The sequence below is a fragment of the Procambarus clarkii genome, chromosome 40 (genome assembly GCF_040958095.1).
Source record: "Procambarus clarkii isolate CNS0578487 chromosome 40, FALCON_Pclarkii_2.0, whole genome shotgun sequence".
NCBI classification, from domain to species: Eukaryota; Metazoa; Arthropoda; class Malacostraca; order Decapoda; family Cambaridae; genus Procambarus; species Procambarus clarkii.
In genome coordinates, this window is record NC_091189.1 from 23,269,771 (window position 1) to 23,294,592 (window position 24,822).

Genomic DNA, 24,822 nt, shown 5'->3' on the forward strand with positions numbered 1-24,822 from the left:
TCTCTTCCTCCTCCCATGGGTCTTAGACAAGCGACCTGGGGTCCATTGGGGGTCTGTCCGTCCTGGGGTCCATCCTGGGTAGACCGATGTTGGTGGGACAGACTGGAGTCGTTGTTGCTCCTCTTCCATCATTACTGGGTCGTCTGGGGTCGTCTGCAGAACGACCTGGGGTCCACTGGGTAGACCAATGTTGACTGACCGAGAGGGCTGCATCTTGGGGTCCCCTGGGGTGGTGATGGTGGTGGAGCCATGACCTCCAGGTAGTGGGCTGGTCGTGGTGGTGGTGATTAACGCCCGTGAGTGTGGTACACAGCAGCCGTCTCCCTCTTTTGTATGTGCGTCTCTCCTCTCTTCTGGCTCCCACCTGTGGGTGAACAGAAAGGCGACAATATCGTGCTCCCAAGATATGTTATGTGACCCTGTAGTTTGTATAGGGTTACACAGTCCAGTCATACCGCTCTCCTCCTGGCAACAACTACACTTAAATTTTTAAAATAATCCAATTAACACTGAATGATATTGACTTGGTGGAACATAAGACAGTAACAGAGGAAAGTTAGAGAAGAGAGAATAAGGTCATCACTACCTTTAACTTGTCACAAAAAAAAATCAACACTAATAGACAAAACACTAGCCTAAACTTAACTGTACCGTTCCTAATCTTAAGTACATAATTAACCATTACTCCCACCCTTAACCTACAGCCACCTACGTGACCCAGAGTGTCTCCCTAGCTTCTCTGCCGGTAAACAACTCAAAACTGTTGCCACACCTGTGACCAGACTATCTAACGTCGAGCGTCCCCAACGTGAAGTCTACTGACATACTAAGCCTCCCCCTAGCATGCTGTACAATACCAGTACACCTCGGGTTATTGCGTTCAAATGGAGTAAAACAGTCGATCGCAATAATCTGAGCAGAACCACTACTTAAACTATTTAAAAACTACACCTGCCACTCCCCACTGACCTGGAGACCAGCGGTGGCTGGGTGTCCCCGTGGGACATGCGAGGTCACCTGTCACACTCAGCTGACCTGCACTACCCGCCAACCGCTAGGTTCCCAAATCGCCAAATCTTATCACTAACATTAATCACTACACACGCAAGTTCTGGTAAACATTCCCTGAACACCACAAAACTCACAAAATCCCTAAACACAACACCAGAGAATCACTATCTCCTAAACTGAAAAAAGCTCGCTAACTCGCGAATATTAAACACCTGTCAAGATCTCCCTGATAGCGCCTGAGCGGCAAAAGACACGTGGGACTGAACAATGTTAAAAGAACACCAACTACCTACAACATTGTTCAACACCGCTGCCATCATTGTAACGGGGGGTGGGGGAAATAGCTCTATCTTGTCCATTATTCCACCCCCCAGTTAACTAACGAGGCCGGGGGAAACAGCTCTCTCTAGTCCGTTATCCCGTCCCCAGTTAGCTAACTATTCTAGAGCACTCCCAGAGTTCCTAAGGCAACCTATCTCGTTCAACACCTTGTAACCTAGGTATTTGACTACCTAGGGGCTAAGACTACAAGGCGCCGTAACTGGATCGGCTACCCGAAACTCTAAAGAGAACTCTAGAATACAGAATCACTGCCCCAAACGTATAAGAGAAAACGAAAGGAAAGAAATGAATAGTGAAGTAATTAGTGAGGGTTTGGGGTGAGAGGCAGAGAGGTGGGAGGAGCGAGGAGGGTCATTAGTTGAAAGTGAGAGTTTAGAGAAGGGTGGAGGGGGAGGTGTAGATAGGTAGAAGTAGAAGAGTAGATAGTAGAAGAGTAGATAGTAGACGTAGAAGAGTAGATAGTAGAAGACGAAATGCTGCCACCATCCATTCATGATCAATACATACAAGACAAGGAATGGAACTTGCCTGTATCAAAATATTCTCAAAAGATGTTATTACCATGTATCAACTCCAAACAAGTACTCATTAATATCTTGAATCTAGTAACCACCGAGGCTTTCTCACCTCAACTCAAAGCTCTAGGGAACAAAGACGATTTAAATAATAAGTTCATGTATTTCACATACTAAGTATCATAATTTAGCAATTCAATTAAAATGTTCCAGTTTAATATGCAAAGTGAGTCATCATCCAAGAATTCGAGAACCCTACAACTTGACTGCCCCTGATCATCACACAACACTTGTAAACACGACCAAGTCACCTTACTGCTCAACTCACCAAGTGTGTCTGCCTATAGCTGGATAGAGGGGGGGGGGTCTGTAGTTGACGGAGACTCCCGCCCTGCCGGCCGACAGCCTCCCTGCTAGGCCGTCTCCTCTGCAATCCTGACTGCCGTTCTGTCTGTTAATGCTTCCTGCTGGATAGCTCTCCGAGTTTATATTGGGGAACCTAGTAGCTAACTCCGCCCACAAGTAGATAGCCTCCGGCACTACCAAGCCACTCCTTAAACGTCGGCATGTTTGAAGGCTACCCGGCTCCAATTATACGCTTAGCGGAAGCAAGGTGAAATTATCATGATCTGACCTCAGGTCACTTGGGGTCATTAACGGTTAGAGGTGTGAGATCTCAGGCAGACAACTGGCGCCTCTCAGATCCTTGTCTGTGACTCGTGTACTCTATATATATTTTAAATAAACTAACCCAAACACTTTTACAGTGTTACATCACCACCCCCCTCTACCACCACCACCACCACCACCCCCTCTACCACCACCACCCTCTACCACCACCACCCCCCTCTACCACCACCCCCTCTACCACCACCACCCTCTACCACCACCACCCTCTACCACCACCACCCTCTACCACCACCACCCCCCTCTACCACCACCCCCTCTACCACCACCACCCTCTGTAACACGGGTTCGGGTTCCACTCACTTTACTTCCTTCTTTCTTTGCCCTCTACCCGTATTCTTACTTTTATTTCTAAACCAAGGGACTCCAAAACTTTTACCAAAGCCAACTCCACGCCACGTGGTCCTAAGACGATTGACCGACTTAGGATTCTACACCCAGTATGACGTGACCTAAGCTCTGAACAAAACCCTAGAGTCACCTCTGCTGCCACCACCAGACCAGTAATACACGAGCAATGATCGAGGTCTGGATCGATCACGCTAATTAATCAACCTAGGGGCTTGATCCCCACTATAAACGATGACCTTGAGTGTGGAATAAATTACACGGTAATGATAATTCCGATTCGATGTTAGAATCGGCGCCCAATGCAACTCTGCCTCGTGTGGACCACGTGACCAGGACAAGTATACACATAAAACACATGGAAACAATAAAATGCAAATTAATAACAAATTTAATTTATTAAACGAAAACTAAAACAAAATCTAAATATGTTCACTCCCTATCACTTTAACACTCCCTACTTGACCTGAGTGGCAAATGAGACTATTTCTATACTTAACAATAGCAACTATACCTTGGGCGACCACAGCTCTGGGTGTTGGGGCTGTTCTTGGGGAGAGGTAAGATGTTTTGACCTCTCCCAGCTGCTCGGCAGATCACACTGATTTTTTCCTTGTCTGGACTACCCCAGACAGAGTATTGTATCCTTCCGCATCGCTTACCCAGTTACTTTAGCAAGGTTAAGTTATAACAATTAAACTCTGTTGTACTTAATTGATCCAGACTGGTTGAATTATTTTACTTTAATTAGATTACACAAACATCTAACGGCAAAGCTGTTCCCGATCACAAAAATGGTTATTAAAACTTTGAGAAATATTAGACATGTCAACCCTGCTGACCTATGACCGCCGGTCACTCCGCTTTAAAAGTTAGATCCGATTCGTGACGTCACTGATGGTGACTTAAACTCAATAATTAGAATACTCTTGATATTGTATCCAGTACTATTATACAATACAATTTTAATGCAAAATGAATAAAGGCTAATTTTCTCTAAATTACTGAATACTATAGGATGATTCATTATACACAGTTATGAACAAAGCGTCGGTTATTTCCACCGCGAATTCCCCTGGGGGTCAGGTCACCATGCGGCTCAGCTTCCCATTCTCTTTTGTCGATAAACCACTCTGGATAATTCTTACAACAGCCTAGTCTGTTACACCTCTACCACCACCACCCCCCTCTACCACCACCACCACCCCCCTCTATCACCACCACCACCCCCCTCTATCACCACCCCCCTCTATCACCACCCCCCTCTACCACCACCACCACCACCCCCTCTACCACCACCCCCTCTACCATCACCCCCTCTACCACCACCACCCCCTCTACCACCACCCCCTCTACCACCACCCCCTCTACCACCACCACCACCACCCCCTCTACCACCACCACCACCACCCCCCTCTACCACCACCACCCCCCCTCTACCACCACCACCACCACCACCCCCTCTACCACCACCCCCTCTACCACCACCACCACCACCCCCTCTACCACCACCACCACCACCCCCCTCTACCACCACCACCCCCCTCTACCACCACCACCCCCCTCTACCACCACCACCACCACCACCCCCTCTACCACCACCCCCTCTACCACCACCACCACCACCCCCTCTACCACCACCACCACCACCCCCCTCTACCACCACCACCCCCCTCTACCACCACCACCCCCCTCTACCACCACCACCACCACCACCCCCTCTACCACCACCACCACCTCTACCACCACCACGCCCTCTACCCCCCACCACCACCATCAGGATGACAGCGGACGTCACCTGTCACGGGGTGACATCAGTACTTGAGGAGTGTCATGGGAGAAGTGGCACAGTGCCTGGTGGCGCTGCTGAGAGGCGGCGTGGGAGAGGCGCGTCTACCATGCCAGAGAGAGGGAGATTGAGAGAGAGAGAGAGAGAGGGAGAGGGAGAGTGAGAGGGAGGGAGAGAGAGAGAGAGAGAGAGAGAGAGAGAGAGAGAGAGAGAGAGAGAGAGAGAACGAGAACGAGAACGAGAACACATCAACAAGAGCCGCTCAGTAGTTAATAACTACAGACCAGTGTCACTGCTCTCGTATAATCCTAGAATCACTAATCGCTCAGCAAATGATATAATTTTGTTACCATTATCGGCTACTATGTGATCCACAGTCTGGTTTTAGGAAGGGTCGATCTGCTGCTGATCTCTTGTTCAATCTCTCCACTAAGTGGCATCAGTCACTGGATGACTCCAAGATCAGCTGTGTTGTTGCTCTAGACACAGCAGGAGCCTTTGGTCGGGTCTGGCACTCTGGATTAGTAGTGAAGCTTCAAGCACTAGGCATCTGAGGCTCCGTCTTAGGAACATCATTAAACAATAAAAGACTACTTTCAAGGACGGACTCTAAAGGTAGTCCTCAATGGAGCAGGTTTCGAAAGCCACTCAATTGGTGGCAGCGTTCCACAGGGTAGAGTGCTTGGCCCTCTGCTGTGGAATGTGTTTCAACGATCTACCTCATCTCATTGCTGAAGCCCAAGCCTGTGCTGACGACTGCACGCTAAGCCTTACATTTGGAGAGCAAGAAATGCCAACTGCTACAAGACTCGCCATTCGCCGACTTTCAGCGATTTCTACCTGGGGTAGAAGATGGCAGGTCACATTTGCCGGTGAGAAAACTCAGGTGATGATCGTAACTGGACTCTACATTGTAAATCAGACAGGCTTGCAAATCTAGAGTTAAGAGATGAAATTGACAAACTGGGCATGAAGTTTGACTCTCCTATGACAATGAATAATCACACGCTTAACCTAGCTCAAAAGCCAGCAAGGATACAACCCTGGACGATACCTGGTTGATGGGGTGCTGGGAGTTCTTCAATTCCCCAGAGTTTGGTCCACCAGGTCCACTAACCCTACAGAGAATCACACACTTGCTTGACAGTAGGGGCTGCAAAACCTTACATTATGAAGCACAAGTTTGCTCCTATCTTTGAGTATGTACCCCTCTCCTGGATTGCCTGCCCTCCATCATTCATCAGAATGTTAGACAAAGTGGAGAGCCGTACAGAAGGCTCTTCTCTAGTCTTGACCAAGTCTGGTGGGAACCGTCTGAATATCTAAGCCTGTAACACCGTCGTGACGTTGGTAGACTAAATGTTAGGTACAAGGCATTCTCAAAGTTCTTTACCTGGCCCAACTCCGTGGACAACCAGTAGTTGGCAGAACAACCCGTAGAACAACACTCTCAATCTTCAACAGTCTCATGCCGGAACTGCCGTTCTCAAGAACTTCACTCCATCAGCGATCATTCATTTCTAGGCTGACTCGCATCTGGAACCTGTTCACCCAACAGGTTGATACACGGGACAGCAGGTCAACGGGTCACATGAAGGCTCTGGCACACACTTGGCTATGGGCTTATTCTCTTCCTTATAAAAAATGTTGGGCCTCACACGCCTGGAGTCCAGGATTCGAGACCCATATAGCCCAGGTGGCCCAGGCTGTATGGATCTAACCTGATATAATTGTCACTTAGATTTAAATAAAGATCATTAAACAAAATCTTGGGGCAGGCATCAGATGAACTGAGGCAGGATGACAGCTCTTGCTTGCAGTTTCACTAGATACTTCACTTGACAGCCCTAATGAACCCGTGTCTTTGTAAAAAAAAAGAGGAGAGTGAAAAGAGAGACAACCCTAGATTTAGATTTAGAGAGAGAGAGAGAGAGAGAGAGAGAGAGAGAGAGAGAGAGAGAGATCAGACAGTTGTAACCAACCAAGCAGAATTAAGGGGCATGGCGCTGGACAGGTCCACTTTGGGAAGGTTGCCTTTCCTGCAGACCAACTGGCGCCCTCCCCCTCCACCCCGTTAGATATTCTAGCCCCTCCCTCCCTCCCTCTTTCCTTGCCTCCCTCCCTCCCCTCCCCCCTTTGGCTGCCCCTTCTCTCTAAGCCCTTCATTAATCTCTTTCTGGCACAATTCTCTCATTCCATTTCAATCATAACATCTCGTGGAATCCCAACTGGCCCTTTCTTGTGTGTGTTACACGTGGGAGGGGAGGTCGTCCCTGTGGGAGGTCAGGGCTTGCGTGGGAGAATGAGGAGAAAAATGAAGACCTGAAACATAATACAGGTACAAAACACAATCAAATCTGCCCATAGTAGGAAAGCATCATGTAAAGGATTTGGGAATAATAATGTCCGACGACCTAACGTTTAGGGAGCATAACCAAGCAAATATTGCGGCAGAGAGAAAAATGATAGGATGGATTAAGAGAACGTTCAAATCCAGGGATCCCATCACAATGGTTGTTCTCTTCAAGTCACTTGTGTTGTCCCGTCTCGAGTACTGCTCAGTACTCACTTCCCCCTTCAGAGCAGGAGAGATTGCTGAAATAGAGGGAATACAGAGAACATATACGGAACGCATAGACGAGATAAAGCATCTAAATTATTGGGATCGTCTCAAAGCTCTCCAAATGTACTCACTAGAAAGGAGACGAGAGAGATACTAAATATCTCGCGTGGAAAATACTGGAGTGCCAGTAGTGCTAAATCTACACAGTAAAATAACAACGTACTGGAGTGAACGATATGGAAGAAAATGCAGAATAGAACCAGTGAAGAGCAGAGGTGCCATAGGCACAATCAGAGAACACTGTATAAACATCAGAGGTCCGCGGTTGTTCAACGTCCTCCCAGCGAGCATAAGAAATATTGCCGGAACAACCGTGGACATCTTCAAGAGAAAACTATCTAGTTTTCTTCAAGGAGTGCCGGACCAACCGGGCTGTGGTGGGTATGTGGGCCTGCGGGCCGCTCCAAGCAACAGCCTGGTGGACCAAGCTCTCAGAACCCTATCAAGAAGGTATCAAGCAGGTGTGGACTTGCGCAGGAGGTAGCTATTGTCGCTGTGGGTTGTGTCGACTTGCGTGGGAGCAGAGGTCGTCTCTGTGGATGGTGGGGGATTACGTGGGAGAAATCGGATTCATAGTGGATTACCGTGTTTTTGTAGTTGGTTCATCTGGATTGTTACCGATTGATGAAGTGTTTGTGTTAACCTGCCTCCCGGCACCATGCAACGGAAGGCAACCATCAAGGGAAAGCGGCAAGACATTACCACTATATAGTACTGGGGAGGGATCAGGATAAGGATTTGGGATGGGACGGTGGGAAGGAATGGTGCCCAACCACTTGGACGGTCGGGGATTAAACACCGACCTGCATGAAGTGAGACCGTCGCTCTACCGTCCAGCCCAAGTGGTTGGGCATACATGGATGGTGATAAAGGAGCAGCATGTGCCCAGTAGGGGCGGTGACCGCCACCACAGGCGTGCACACATGACTCTCGCCACAAATATAGTGTGACTGGAGGCCTTAACCCTCAAGTGTGGTGGGGCTTCAAGTGAAAGTTCCTCTTGTGGTCCCCTCACCTGAGTCCTGAGCCTCTCTTACCTCCTCTATTATGCTCCTTTACAATCTTCCCTCTCGCCTCCAAACATAACAAAAACTGTACGACCACTTGCACTGGTGGATAGGGTGACGGCCTCGCTCCTTGCAGGGTCGGCGTTTGTTCCCGGATAGTCCAAGTGGTTGGGCACCTTCACGTACTCCGTCTTCATATCCCAGCTCCTTATCCACATATCCTTTCCCGGTGGTATATAGTCATACTGGCTTAGCACTTTCTCTAGAGGTAATATTTCCGGCGCCTTGCGAATGATTTGATCTGGGTTCGAGTCCCGGCGCAGGGAGGATGATCTATATGTCAGTCTTCGACTGTTCGCCCCTATTCATCCAGCAGAATTAGAGTACCTGGTTGTTAATCATATGGCGGGTCGTGTTTCAGGGAAGACTAGTAGGATAAGGCTTACCATGAGCTATGGGAAGGGAAAGCTCTCAGTCTGCTTACATGAGTCAGCAGTCGTCGGCTCTGTATCCTCCTGTGTAAAAATCAGTAAAGTGTAAAATTTCGTAAATCGCAGCACAAGGAGTCAGTGTGTGACTAATGTATGCTCTTCTTGGTGGTAGTCACCTTCAGTCATCTTCTTCTTGGTGGTAGTCACCTTCAGTCATCTTCTTCTTGGTGGTAGTCACCTTCAGTCATCTTCTTCTTGGTGGTAGTCACCTTTAGTCATCTTCTTCTTGGTGGTAGTCACCTTCAGTCATCTTCTTCTTGGTGGTAGTCACCTTCAGTCATCTTCTTCTTGGTGGTAGTCACCTTCAGTCATCTTCTTCTTGGTGGTAGTCACCTTTAGTCATCTTCTTCTTGGTGGTAGTCACCTTCAGTCATCTTCTTCTTGGTGGTAGTCACCTTCAGTCATCTTCTTCTTGGTGGTAGTCACCTTTAGTCATCTTCTTCTTGGTGGTAGTCACCTTTAGTCATCTTCTTCTTGGTGGTAGTCACCTTTAGTCATCTTCTTCTTGGTGGTAGTCACCTTTAGTCATCTTCTTCTTGGTGGTAGTCACCTTCAGTCATCTTCTTCTTGGTGGTAGTCACCTTCAGTCATCTTCTTCTTGGTGGTAGTCACCTTCAGTCATCTTCTTCTTGGTGGTAGTCACCTTCAGTCATCTTCTTCTTGGTGGTAGTCACCTTTAGTAAGACCATCTTTCAGTCGGGCTGTTGTTCCGTATGCAAATCAGATATTTCTATATGTATAAGCGATAATGTTCGAGTTTGAGGAACTTCCATCATCATAGGCTGGGTGAGGGGCCGACCCCTATGTCCCTTCTTAAGAAGGCCGATCCCCCGTGCCCTTCTCTGAGACGGAACGGCAAGTATTCTGAATCCTAGCGACTCGTATTAAGGATGAAATGTGGGGTTGATTGTCCGTAGATTGTTAAACACATTTTACGGGTTATCGACGTAGAATGAACGTGAATAACGTTAATTCAACGTTGATTTAAATTCAGTAACGTTGACTAAATGTTACTTGAACATATTTACCTACTGGGAAGGACAATGGGAAGGAGGGAGGGAGGAAAGCAGAGGAAACAAGAGGGAAGGAGATAGAGGGAACAGGAAGGAGGGAGGTAGAGAGCACATTAGCCAGGGTTACAGTCTCTCGCTCTCCGAACAATATTTCCATGGTTGCCGGAGTTGATGGCAGGATAGTGACCGTGACTGTTGCTGGCAGCTGCAACTTGTCATGGTTGCAATTACAGCTTGTATCTGTGTTTCTCATGTTGGGGTCGGAACACTTAACAATGAATACAAATTGGACGAGTGTGGATTCAGGAAAGACCTGGGTAAATACTGGTTTGGAAACAGGGTTCTTGATTTGTGGGACAATTTACCGGGTATCATAACAGTCGTGGGATCACCCGATTACCTGGTTGATGGGGTTCTGGGAGTTCTTCTGCTCCCCAAGCCCGGCCCGAGGCCAGGCTTGACTTGTGAGAGTTTGGTCCACCAGGCTGTTCCTTGGAGCGGCCCGCAGGCCCACATACCCACCACAGCCCGGTTGGTCCGGCACTCCTTGGAGAAAACGATCTAGTTTTTCCTTGAAGATGTCCACGGTTGTTCCGGCAATATTTCTTATGCTCGCTGGGAGGACGTTGAACAACCGCGGACCTCTGATGTTTATACAGTGTTCTCTGATTGTGCCTATGGCACCTCTGCTCTTCACTGGTTCTATTCTGCATTTCCTTCCATATCGTTCACTCCAGTACGTTGTTATTTTACTGTGTAGATTTGGGACCTGTCCCTCCAGTATCTTCCATGTGTATATTATTTTGTATCTCTCTCGTCTCCTTTCTAGTGAGTACATTTGAAAGCTTTGAGACGATCCCAATAATTTAGGTGCTTTATCTCGTCTATGCGTGCCGTATATGTTCTCTGTATTCCCTCTATTTCAGCAATCTCTCCTGCTCTGAAGGGGGAAGTGAGTACTGAGCAGTACTCAAGACGGGACAACACAAGTGACTTGAAGAGTACAACCATTGTGATGGGATCCCTGGATTTGAAAGTTCTCGTAATCCATCCGATCATTTTTCTGGCTGACGCAATATTTGCTTGGTTATGCTCCCTAAACGTTAGGTCGTCGGACATCATTATTCCCAAATCCTTGACATGCTGTTTTCCTACTATGGGAAGATTCGATTGTGTTTTGTACCCTGTATTATGTTTCAGATCCTCATTTTTGCCGTACCTGAGTACCTGGAATTTATCACTGGGGTACACGTGTCCTCTGATACAACGTGTATTATGGTGCAGAAGGTGAAGGTGAAAGTGTCCCAGTGTCCCAGACCACCTCCTGGCTGATGGTCAACCAGGCTGTCAGTGGCCGCTGTTCGCAGTCTGGCGTGTGACTTACAACGGCCTCTCGTGTCCTAAGGAGTGTTTATCAAGTTCCTGGTTATAACAGGAAATGGAAAGAAAACACGAGTCGCTAACAACTTAAAATACCTGAATAACGAGGACTTGAAGAGAACACAAGCTAGGACTTGAGCACTAAGTTGGTGGGGGGTTGGGGGGCTGGGGGGTGGGGGGGCACCCACGTGGTGGATGGAATGTGGGAAGGGGGAAGGGGGGGGGGGGAACCACCCAGGTGGAAAAGGACAAGGGCGTGTCGATTGTTAGGGGCTGACCCCGCCCGTCCGGCCCCCACGCCCACAGCGCCCCACGCCCACAGCACCCCACGCCCACAGCGCCGTAAGATGTCCCTGTTATCTTTACAGGACTAACAATAGGCACTTGTGGTCCTCACACGGTCACTTGACCCAAACACTTAACTCTAACCCCGCCTTCACTCCATCAGAAGGCGGGGTCAAGAGCTTAGGCTCGATCCCGCAAGCCTACATAGGTGAGTACAGACACACACACACAGAACCCCCGCTCTCAACGGGTTCATTGTTCAATATGTTAGAATACCTCAAGATTTGTTGACCAGACAACTCTGGATATCGACTACAGGTAAGCGTTTGGTAAATTACAGGTAAGCAACGGGTAGACTATAACAGCTAAACTACATATAGATTACAGGTAGACTATAGGTAAACAGGTAGATTACAGGTAAACAGGTATATTACAGGTAAACATGCAGGCTACAGGTAAACTTCAAGTAGACTAAAGGTAAACTGTAGGTAAACCAGTAGATTAAAGGTTGACTACAATTAAATTACAGATAAACTACATTGTGGTTGAAATTGTATCAGTTGTGAGGACATGACTGTAGGTACAGTGGTGCCTGTACCCCTCACTCACCCACCCTCCCTCACAACCCACCCACCCTCACTCACCCACCCTCACCCACGTCCTCTCGAATAGTGCAAGTGTGAAAATAGTGTAAAACAGTGTCCCGTTTTCTATTAACAACTCCTAGGTTAGATTGTGGCAGTTTAGTACACCAGTTTAGAGACGTTGTGATCTCTGGAGAGGCCGTGGGTGTGCTCCCCGCCCCCACACACAGGTACGTTATACACAAGCCACACTAAACAACAGAGCTGTTGTGGGTGTGGGGCGGTCAGCTATCCGTCAACCTGTGGCGACCTTGGTCACTCAACCGCAGATAAACAACGCCCTCACCCCCCCCCCCTCACAACCACCCACAGTGAAGGGTTAGGAGGTGTAGCGACATACAAATACTCTCCACCATAGGCTAAGTAGCTGCCCTGTATGGACCAAAACTCCTGTAGTTTCATCAGTTCCTTTTTACTTATAACAACCGAAAAATATAGGAAATTGGAGAAGGCCAACTGGCTCATACGAGGCAGCTCCTATTGGTCCATACGAGGCAGCTCCTATTGGTCCATACGAGGCAGCTCCTATTGGTCCATACGAGGCAGCTCCTATTGGTCCATACGAGGCAGCTCCTATTGGTCCATACGAGGCAGCTCCTATTGGTCCATACGAGGTAGCTCCTATTGGTCCATACGAGGCAGCTCCTATTGGTCCATACGAGGCAGCTCCTATTGGTCCATACGAGGCAGCTCCTATTGGTCCATACGAGGTAGCTCCTATTGGTCCATACGAGGCAGCTCCTATTGGTCCATACGAGGCAGCTCCTATTGGTCCATACGAGGCAGCTCCTATTGGTCCATACGAGGTAGCTCCTATTGGTCCATACGAGGCAGCTCCTATTGGTCCATACGAGGCAGCTCCTATTGGCTCATACGAGGCAGCTCCTATTGGTCCATACGAGGCAGCTCCTATTGGTCCATACGAGGCAGCTCCTATTGGTCCATACGAGGCAGCTCCTATTGGTCCATACGAGGCAGCTCTTATTGGTCCATAATTCCTACTGCCCCATAATTCCTACATATTCGTATTCATAATTCCTACATATTCGTATTCATAATTCCTACATATTTCGGTCATAATTCGCATACTGTCTGTGTGGCATAGACATCAATACCATATATTCCAGGTAAACTTTCTCTTACCATATGTGAAGGAGTTCTTCACATGAGGGCATAATGCTCAGGTGTGTTACTGCTCTCTACCATTACCGCCAGCTTCACTTCTTCATCCTCCTCTTGGATCACCTTAATTCTTGTCTTTAGTGCTTTCACACTTATCTGACATACACCATAGACAAGAGTTTTTTCCCCGTGGTCCTCGTCGCTGTCTCATCACTGCGATGTTCACCAGTGTTCCCGCGTGTGAGGGGAGCCACATGACTCGTACTTTGTACCCATATATGTTAGTGTCTTAATGGTCACCCTGCTCTGCTTCACGACATACTCATATACTGGTCTTGTCCTGTATAAGGACTCCAACGCTTCACTACTCTCAATAAGAAATAGGCATATTTACTACTTCCTTTAAGCTCACTAATACAGCTTGAAGTTTAGTCTGCGTTGAAGAGACAGTTACTTATAAGGTGTTGTCTACGGTGCCGATGTCAGCGGACTGTCAAACGAGTGGCGCTGCTATGGTGCTATACCTGGAGCATACCTGGAGCATACCTGGAGCATATCTAGAGAGGGTTCTGGGAATTCTTTTACTCCCCGAGCCCCGTTCGAGGCCAGGCTCGACTTGTGAGAGCTTGGTTCAACAGACATGGAGCGGCCCGCAGGCCCACATATCCACTACAGCCTGGTTACACCGGCACTTCTTGCAAGAACCTGTCTAAGTGCCTCTTGAATACACCCACCTTTGTTCCGGCAATATTTCTAATGCTTGCTGGGAGGGTGTTGAACAGCTGTGGACCTCTGATGTTCAGTGTTCTCTGATTGTACCTATGGCACCTCTACTCCTCACTGGTTCTATTCTGCATTTCCTTCCATACCTTTCGCTCCAGTATGTTGTTATTCTACTGTGCAAATTTGGGACCTGGCCCTCCAGTATCTTCCATGTATATATTATTTGACACCTTTCTCGTCTCCTTCCCAGAGAGTACATTTTGAGAGCTTAAAGACGGCCACAATATTTTAGATGTTTTATCGCGTCTATGTGTGCCGTATATGTTCTCTGTATTCCCTCTAATACAGAGATCTCTCCTAAGTGAGTACCGAGCAATCCACAAGACGGGACTCAGTAAAGTAGCCATCACAACTGGAAGAAAAATGACAGGTTGGATAACAAAAACTTTTCAAACAAAAGATGTTATAATAATAGTGATACTTGCCATGATTTCCGGGACGTTGAGCCCCGAAATCATGGCAAGGTAACCGCAATTTAAGGGAACACCACCAGTGATATAAATAATATTAACATTGCTGTGTGGTCTCTGGATATGAACGTTCTCATAATCCATCCTGTCATGTTCCTGGCCGCCGCTATATTTGCTCGGTTATGTTCACTAAATGTCAGGTCGTCAGACATCATAATTCCCAGATCTTTCACATGTATGTATGTAATGTATGAAGTATGTTCACGCTGCTATGGTGGTATGGTCACTCACAGGATGAGTGACGCTGCTATGGTCACTCACAGGATGAGTGACGCTGGAATGGTCACTCGCAGGATGAGTGACGCTGGTATGGTCACTCACAGGATGAGTGACGCCGGTATGGTCACTCACAGGATGAGTGACGCTGGTATGGTCACTCACAGGATGAGTGACGCTGGAATGGTCACTCACAGGATGAGTGACGCTGGTATGGTCACTCACAGGATGAGTGACGCTGGTATGGTCACTCACAGGACGAGTGACGCTAGTATGGTCACTCATAGGATGAGTGACGCGACCAATAAACTCGCTCTTCGGGCCAAATTTAAACCAGAGTGAGTTTTTTTTGTTTTTTATTATTTTCTACCACAGACGTGGCCACACATTTACAATACTAACCATGAGCATATATACATTTTCTTCTGTCCTCCATGGACAGGGTGAGAGAGCTGTTAAACATATAGTTCAGGGATTTATTGAAGAATCAACCACAGAAGGTGAATGTAGTGCTTTTAAAATGCTAAGCTAACCTACATACGTAAATACATAGATACACAGAGTTACGTCTGCCCTACATAAAGTGTTCGATGTGTTCTTTACATAGTATCATTAATGTGCATTTACAATGGTGAAATATAATTCTGATCAGTTTCCACATATACTTTATGCACATACATACATATATATATACGCACACATATACATACATACACTTACATTTATGGCTCTCCTACTCTGAGAGGGTAAGATAGCTGATAGAGAAACTAGTGTGTTATTAAGCACTTAACCACTGAAGGTGATTAAGGTGCTTTTACAAGCTCAGGTTATATAGTTACATCACATACATACATTGTATGTATAGTTGATATATAGTTGATACATTACATGGTCAATCTTGGGTACAAATCCAATATATCACCAGCATACCTCAGCCCAGGAGGGCGAAAACCAGAGTGAGTGTGGTCGACGGGTGGGCGGGAAGACGGTCCCGCTGGCCCCATGACCACCCATCGTGCTCAGAAAGGTAACACCACCCGCATATCCACTCTTCCTCATTACCACCACCCATCACCACCACCCACCGCCCACAACCACCACCCACCACCACCACCCACCGCCCACAACCACCACCCACCGCCCACAACCACCACCCACCACCATCTCCCACCACAACCCGTTCTCGCAAATTTAATAAGTCAATATTGACTTATTAGTTGCGTGCATATGTGACATACTAAACATAATAGTTTCCCTTGAAAAGCTTCATAGAAAACACCGACCTTACCTAACCTACTTAGTATGTTAAGATAAGCATCTTATTGCTTCGTAATTACAATTATTACCTAACCTATACTTATAATAGGTTAAGTAACAATTGTAATTACGAAGCTATAAGATGCTTATTTTAACATACTAAGTAGGTTAGGTAAGGTCGGTGTTTTCTATGAAGCTTTTCAAGGGAAACTATTATGTTTAGTATGTCACCTATGCACGCAACTAATAAGTCAATATTGACTTATTAAATTTGCGAGAACGGGTTGCCCACCACCACCCACCGCCCACGACCACCACCCACGACCACCACCCACCACCCACGACCACCACCCACGACCACCACCCATCACCCACGACCACCACCTACCACACAAAATGCAGATGTTGTATACACAGACTTTACAAAGGGCATTCGATAAGTGTGACAGTGGTCGGGCCGTGCTCGGGGAGTAGAAGAACTCTCGAAACCCTCTCTAGGTATGTTCCAGGTATGCTGACCACCACCATCCCCCCACCACCACACTCACTAGCTGGGACAGTAGTCGACACCGTCACAATTGGGGGCGCATTAATCGGGAGGACAGGTTGATGGACTAGAGCTACTTAGCACCTTCCTTGTATGGTTCCTCTTGCTCTACTGTCTGGTGGTTCCGGGGATCACTGTCACCGCGGCCCGGTCTCTGACTAAACTTCTTGGTTGATGGTCTGGTCAACTATGCTGTTTGTCGCCGTTGTTCGCATTCTGTCGTTGGAAGGTGTTTCTCAAGTTTACTCTTGAACGCTGAAACGGGTATCGATCAGGACAGTCATCCGGGTCCCCTCAAGGTCAGCGTTTTTGTGTCAATTTTATGTTTTGTCCGAAACGCTTTACATACTAATGGCTTCATAGTATGTGCAACTCCTGTCCTTACCATTGTACATTACTAATATGTTCTTTGTACCACATAATTTTGGGTAAACATTGAATTGAAATACGCATATTTGGAGGCGTAGTCAGGTCTACGTGCAGTTTTCATGGCGTATATTGATGGATTACTTTCTAGGGCTGCGTGAAGTAGCCTACTGGAGGCGTATATTACGGTATTCTAATTGTTGCAAGGTTATGTGTAGTAGTCGTAGTAGTAGTAGTAGTAGTAGTAGTAGTAGTAGTAGTAGTAGTAGTAGTAGTAGTAGTAGTAGTAGTAGTAGTGGTAGGAGTCATCCATCAGTCTCAGGAGACTATGGAGTTGGGCTCTGGTTGTCGGTCTGGAGACGTATATTCCGTTATTTTAATTGTTGTAAAATTAATGTGGAGTATTGGAGTCGTAAGTCTGGCAGTGTATATTGTTGTATGGCTACTTGGCGTACTGGGGCGTGTATTAAATAATACTTTATATTTCAGGGTTACCTCGAGTACTGGAGACTTCACCCGGAGTCCGGCATCTCCCAGCATCATGTTGATGATCTCTTCTCTAACATAGAGCAGATCTATGCCTTCAACAGGTGAGTAACACGCGCTAGTCACCACTTTATTCATATATATATATATATATATATATATATATATATATATATATATATATATATATATATATATATATGTGTGTGTGTACATACAAAAGAATGGGGGTGGTAGGAGAAGATAATATTAGTGTTCAGTGAGAAACCACAAGGTCTCCTCTGAATACTTTTTATTTTCTTCTCCGAGGCTATGGGTCCCCACATTGGCACCAGAGGTGGCACCCTCACTATATATATATATATATATATATATATATATATATATATATATATATATATATATATATATATATATATATATATATATGTATGTCGTACCTAGTAGCCAGAATGCACTTCTCAGCCTACTATGCAAGGCCCGATTTGCCTAATAAGCCAAGTTTTCCTGAATTAATATATTTTCTCTAATTTTTTCTTATGAAATGATAAAGCTACCCATTTCATTATGTATGAGGTAATTTTTTTTATTGGAGTTAAAATTAACGTAGATATATGACCGAACCTAACCAACCCTACCTAACTTAACCTAACCTATCTTTATAGGTTAGGTTAGGTTAGGTAGCCGAAAAAGTTAGGTTAGGTTAGGTTAGGTAGGTTAGGTAGTCGAAAAACAATTAATTCATGAAAACTTGGCTTATTAGGCAAATCGGGCCTTGCATAGTAGGCTGAGAAGTGAGTTCTGGCTACTAGGTACGACATATATATATATATATATATATATATATATATATATATATATATATAATATTGCATTTGCAAGATCAGCTGAAATATAAAGTAAAGATAAAGATCAACAATAATTCATTAAAACACTAATGGTCTATGGGTAATTTGTCTTAAAGCTGCGTACATTTTAGCCATTGTGTGGATGACATTGCAAACTTTAAATATTTTTCTGTGTATGGGTGTGTAGTTGTGGGTGATTACACTCGGGATATGAACCCAATAAGAAGGGGCAGTACTGAGGCCACACCCTGGGAGTGAACGAGCGCCCCCCGCCTCCCTGGCCTCCCCAGACACAGGCCACACCCTGGGAGTGAACGAGCGCCCCCCGCCTCCCCCGCCTCCCCAGACACACACACACTCAACCAAGAGCTAAAATATCTCTAGAAATTTTTATTTTAGCTCACCATGGTTCAGTCAGTAGTCTGTGTGCCTTGGAAGCCCTGGCTCACAAGTTCGATTCTATTGTACCCCCCCTCTTTACTTTCTTATAAAAAGTAAAGAGGGGAGTACAAACCCTCTTTAAGGATCTTTAAGGACCTCTCTTTAAGAGGGGGTACCCCTCTCTTTACTTATAGATATACCTCTATTAAGTTCTTGTGGTTTGACTGTGCACGGTGCAATATATTTAGGCCTACATACTAGCAGCCTGCTAAAAGCTATTTGATTTTGAATGATGAATAATATTTGAGTTATTTGGTGTGGGTTTGAGTCCTGGCCAGAGAGGATTGACTGGGTGACAAGCCTCAACTCTTAGCCTCTGTTCACCCGGTAATAATTGGGTACCTGTTTCTTAGCCGATTGGCGGGTCGTGTTCCAGGGGAAAGTAACAGTGTAATGAGCTATAGGAAGGGAAAGCTCTCAGCCTGCTAACAAGTCAGAAGTCGTCTGCTCCTGTGTGTAAAACTAACAGCGCCAGTTCTGCTTACCAAAAATGGCCCACTAGATACTCAGATTAGTCGCCGAAGCTTCAGCGTTCAAGCAAGCTCGGCATCTCACCCATTTAAAGTTTGAGAATAGGTTGAGGACGTTTCGTCCCCAAGGCCTAAGGCTTACTGCAAATTAATGGTGAAACACTAGAATGGGTTGACCACTATCGGCACCTTAGCGTCACTGTCGGCACCTTAGCGTCACTGTCGGCTCTAACAAGGGAAAGAGAGAGGAGCTCGACTAACTTATAGGAACCTGTAAAAGACGTCTCTGGCGGGGCTCTGAAAACCATGACCTGGATTGGGCCTGGGGCTTGTGTTGCCGGGCTTAATTAAGATGATATACACAGCCTATGTGCGCTCCGTCACAGACCATTGTGACGGAGCACCAAGAGACAACTACCCAACCATTTCAATGTCTGACTGATTTCTCACAGCTTTCCTGCTGTAATACTACTCAATAGTGCGTAGTTTGATACATTTATACAACAAAACCAGTGGATCACCGCTGTACTCAAAAATATGGTGTGCATATTGTTGATTCAATTATGTTCGTCAATCAGTGAACAAATACTTTGTCGGCTATCACACTATAAGCACAGGCCACATACAAGCATCCGCATGCCCTGCTCACCACAACGAACCACCAAGTTGCTATTATGAGCCACAAAGCAACGAGGAGTGACCGCCGTGCACCAGCCAGCCACAGACCTGTGGCTCCGTCACAGCCCACCAGTCTTGTGCACTTACTCCCAAAACGATATGAAAAGGCTTGAAGTTGTGCAAATGGAAGCCACGTTAATAATTCTTGAAGTAAAAAAAAAATGCCAAAACATTGATTTTACGGGAGGAGTTGTCCCTCCTCAGTGTTAAAAGCAGAATTAAGGAACTGAATGATAAACTTGCAATTAAGATAGCCACAGATCCCCACTACAATGATATTGCCAACAAAAAACGGGTATACTGAAACAAAAAAAACTTCTATGATAAAAAAAAGCACAAAAAACTTCTGTGCTGCTCACAGGAGAAAACAGGAAAAGCAAAAAATGGCATCTATGATCAGTCTGCTACCTGGAAGATCTTCACCTGCTCGAGCACGCTCGTGAACTCATGCTTGTAGAAAGGTTTCCTCCCTGGGAGGATGATCAATGTAACATTATTACAAACAAGATGACAACGAAAAATTCCAACATATCACAAGAAATGAAGCATACGTATCTTGAAGAGATTTATAAAGAAACCAGAAATTAATTAGTTCAAATCTACTCTGATGGGTCATCAAATCCTACTAATGACAGAGCTGGAGAGCTGTAATTAGGAATAATGTCTTTCAAAACGGAAATGAAGAAAAAGCATGTATTGAGAACTATGCCTCTTCAACGCAAGCAGAGCTGACTGCTATTGTTTTGGTGTTAACATTCCTTGAAACACTAAAGGTGCAGTGATCTGCACTGATTCAAAAGCAGCATTACACAGCCATGGGGAACAAATAGGCAGAAAACCAAGTGATATTCGCTGAAATTAAGAGAGCTGTGAGAGTACCAACTAATCGGGAAAGAGTGGTCAAATTTCTGTGGGTTCCCTCCTGCGTTGGAATCTATGGGCAGCTGTGCTGGCTGCTGAGGGCGCTGAAGGAGACCACATTGAATACATCATACCCAAGACTTCTACAAGTTAAAGGTACTATCAGGCAACATCACTGGACCAAGGTAATTGAGGAAAGGAGTGTAGAACAAAAAAACCAGCGAATATGTACGCTGGTACAATATGGTTGTAATTTGCGATCCCAGTCATTATGGATGAAGGAAAGTGGCCGTGGGAGAGAATCAGTAATAACAAGAATTCATCTTGGATACAAATAGCCATGGAGATTCAAGATAGAAACAGCAGCGGAGCTGCAGAATCTGTGGTGAGAGTGACGGACACTGCCTTGACCATTACCTGAGAGATTATACTCATCTAAGAGACATTAGAAATATGTGTAGAATAATAAACTCTACACCTTTGAGTTAGGAAAACACTTTATCAAATATAGATACTGTTCTTAAAAGATTCCTCCACTTTGCACCCACAAGATAACGTAAGTTTAGGGGGTTCGTAAATATTAATATTCTTGTTTTTGGACTGTTTACTTGAGACAGTTAAGCAAGTCCCCGCTGTGTCTGGGTACAAGTGACAGGATGAACAACCCAGCGAGTTTTCTTCCTATTGGGGAGTGTTTGTTGTACATGCTGCTATGCCGGCATGTTCACTGATAGCATGAATGGCGCTGCCCAATAAACTCGACTTTCGGGGCAAAATATAACAAAAATATTTAAAGTCTTGGGCACTGTACCCGCCTGTGTGTCAAACTAGTAGGGTAATGCTTATCTACTAAGCCTTACATTACTAGTTTTACCATATGGGAAGGGAAAGCTCTCAGCCGGCTAACAGGAGTCAGAAGTCGTCAACTCCTGTACCAACATGTGTAAACACAAAAACAAAAAACTGCTCTCATCTTTTCAGAGGGTTTCTGTCAGAGTTGGAGGCGTGTGGCGTGGACCCGGTAGCCGTCGCCCGTTGTTTCGTCCACAACAATAATGGCTTTGCTATATACTCTCAATATTGCACCAATTATCCCAGGTAACTATATAAACATTTGGACTTGTAATAACTTACTGTTGCTATTAATTTTTAGTGAAAAATTCCTATATCATGTTATATGTTACAAATGGGTGGAGGTAATTGGGGGTTGATGTTGCAGGACAGTGTGTGTACTGACTGAACTGATGCGCGGCGAGGCTTCGGTCAGGGCCTTCCGTGAGCGACAACTTGCTCTCAGTCACACCTTGCCTCTGGGGTCATACCTCCTCAAGCCCGTGCAGCGTATTCTCAAGTATCACTTGCTTCTCGGCAACATTGTCAAGCACTTCGAGAAGGACTGGAGCGGGTACTCTGAGATCTGGAATGCACTCTCTGCCATGACTGGCATGGCCCATCATATAAATGATATGAAGAGGAGACATGAACATGCAGTTAGAGTCCAGGAAATTCAGTCTCTTCTATATGGCTGGCAGGCAAGTCTGTTTTATTTCAGACTTTTACTGTTATAATAGTTTTATTACTCAAATGAAATAAATGAAACTGCAGAAGTCTTATAGTGACCCATAAGAGGCAGCTCCAATTAATACCCACCTAAACTCTTTCATATACATGTCTAACCTACACTTGAAACAATGTAGCCATCTAATGTCTGTTATGTTACCCGGTAACTTGTTCCATAAATCCTATTTCCGATTCGGTATTTACCCATGACTTTCCTAAATCTAAACTTCTCCAGTTGGTATCCAATATTATTTGTTATCAGTGTGTAACGCACTGTATGTGTTGCACTATATGTGCAACACATATAGTGCGATCCTTAAAACTAAGATATCCTTATTTTACAATGTCCAATCATCTTTTTCCCAACAGTTTGAAGATCTGACGACGTTCGGGGAGTTAGCGGCAGAAGGCACCTTCAGGATGTGTGGCGCTAAGGGTCTTCGACATATATTTCTGTTTGAGAAAATGATCCTCATAGCCAAAAAGAAGGAAGAAAATATTCTCATGTACAAAACCCACATAATGGTATGCTAATTTTATCCTGATATTTCCTATATATCAATAAGAGTGTACTCGCCTATTTGTGCTTGCGGGGCTTGAGTTTTGTCTCTTTGGTCCCACCTCTCAACTGTCAATCAACAGGTGTACAGATTCCCGAGCCTACTGGGCTCTGTCATATCTACATTTGAAACTGTGTATGGAGTCAGCCTCCACCACATCACTGCCTAATGCATTCCATCTGTTAACTACTCTGACACTGAAAAAGTTCCTTCTAACGTCCCTGTGGCTCATGTGGGTACTCAGTTTCCACCTGTGTCCCCTTGTTTGCGTACCACCAGTGTTGAATAGTTTATCCTTGTCTACCCGGTCGATTCCCGTGAGAATTTTGTAGGTAGTGATCATGTCTACTCTACTATTCTGTCTTCCAGTGTTATAAGGTGCATTTCCCGCAGCCTTTCCTCATAACTCATGCCTCTTAGTTCTGGGACTAGTCTAGTAGCATACCTTTGAACTTTTTCCAGCTTCGTCTTGTGCTTGACAAGGTACGGGCTCCATGCTGGGGCCGCATACTCCAGGATTGGTCTTACATATGTGGTATACAAGATTCTGAATGATTACTTACACAGGTTCCTGAATGCTGTTCTGATGTTAGCCAGCCTCGCATATGTCGCGCGTGTGTCTGTCTGTCTGTCTGTCTGTCTGTCTGTCTGTCTGTCTGTCTGTCTGTCTGTCTGTCTGTCTGTCTGTGGGAGGCCAGGTGTTAGGTCACCATCGGCCAACTGTCACACATGAAGGCAAGTGAAGGGGTGAAGGGGTGGGGGGGGGGGTGGCAGGAGCAGGCGGCTGCAGCACCACACTTTCAGAAGCACCTAACACCCCCCCCCACTCTAGTGCTGTTTACATCGTCAAATTTGAAATATGGACTGTGTTGCCTGTAGACTTATTCAGCAGTTCAAATGCTTTATTATATAATTATTGAGAGAGAGATATAGAGGTAGAGCAAGATATATATATATATATATATATATATATAACTGAAAACTCACACCCCAGAAGTGACTCGAACCCATACTCCCAGAAGCAACGCAACTGGTATGTACAAGACGCCTTAATCCACTTGACCATCACGACCGGACATAATGAGGTGATAGCCGAGGCTATATGAACCACCCCACCGCCGGCACTCGGATAGTTATCTTGGGCATAGCATTTTACCAAATCACCTCATTCTTTGGGGCATACGTGAGGAACACAAATGCGAACAAGCCTGAATGGTCCCCAAGACATATGCAACTGAAAACTCACACCCCAGAAGTGACTCGAACCCATACTCCCAGAAGCAAAGCAACTGGTATGTACAATTATGTCCGGTCGTGATGGTCAAGTGGATTAAGGCGTCTTGTACATACCAGTTGCGTTGCTTCTGGGAGTATGGGTTCGAGTCACTTCTGGGGTGTGAGTTTTCAGTTGCATATGTCCTGGGGACCATTCAGGCTTGTTCGCATTTGTGTTCCTCACGTGTGCCCCAAAGAATGAGGTGATTTGGTAAAATGCTATGCCCAAGATAACTATCCGAGTGCCGGCGGTGGGGTGGTTCATATAGCCTCGGCTATCACCTCATTATGTCCGGTCGTGATGGTCAAGTGGATTAAGGCGTCTTGTACATACCAGTTGCGTTGCTTCTGGGAGTATGGGTTCGAGTCACTTCTGGGGTGTGAGTTTTCAGTTGCATATGTCCTGGGGACCATTCAGGCTTGTTCGCATTTGTGTTCCTCACGTGTGCCCCAAAGAATGAGGTGATTTGGTAAAATGCTATGCCCAAGATAACTATCCGAGTGCCGGCGGTGGGGTGGTTCATATAGCCTCGGCTATCACCTCATTATGTCCGGTCGTGATGGTCAAGTGGATTAAGGCGTCTTGTACATACCAGTTGCGTTGCTTCTGGGAGTATGGGTTCGAGTCACTTCTGGGGTGTGAGTTTTCAGTTGCATATGTCCTGGGGACCATTCAGGCTTGTTCGCATTTGTGTTCCTCACGTGTGCCCCAAAGAATGAGGTGATTTGGTAAAATGCTATGCCCAA

The 24,822-nt window shown here is 45.9% G+C and overlaps 1 protein-coding gene across 1 annotated transcript in view; it reads left to right on the top strand.

Annotated features, from left to right (window-relative positions):
• GEFmeso (Guanine nucleotide exchange factor in mesoderm) overlaps nt 1-24,822 on the top strand; it is a 75,190-nt gene that overhangs the window by 38,430 nt on the left and 11,938 nt on the right. Inside the window, exons 5-10 of the mRNA XM_069338498.1 lie at nt 14,329-14,410; nt 17,048-17,194; nt 17,378-17,486; nt 21,662-21,778; nt 21,900-22,212; nt 22,610-22,765. Coding sequence (XP_069194599.1) covers nt 14,329-14,410; nt 17,048-17,194; nt 17,378-17,486; nt 21,662-21,778; nt 21,900-22,212; nt 22,610-22,765 — 924 coding nt within the window. The remainder of the gene's footprint in view (nt 1-14,328; nt 14,411-17,047; nt 17,195-17,377; nt 17,487-21,661; nt 21,779-21,899; nt 22,213-22,609; nt 22,766-24,822) is intronic.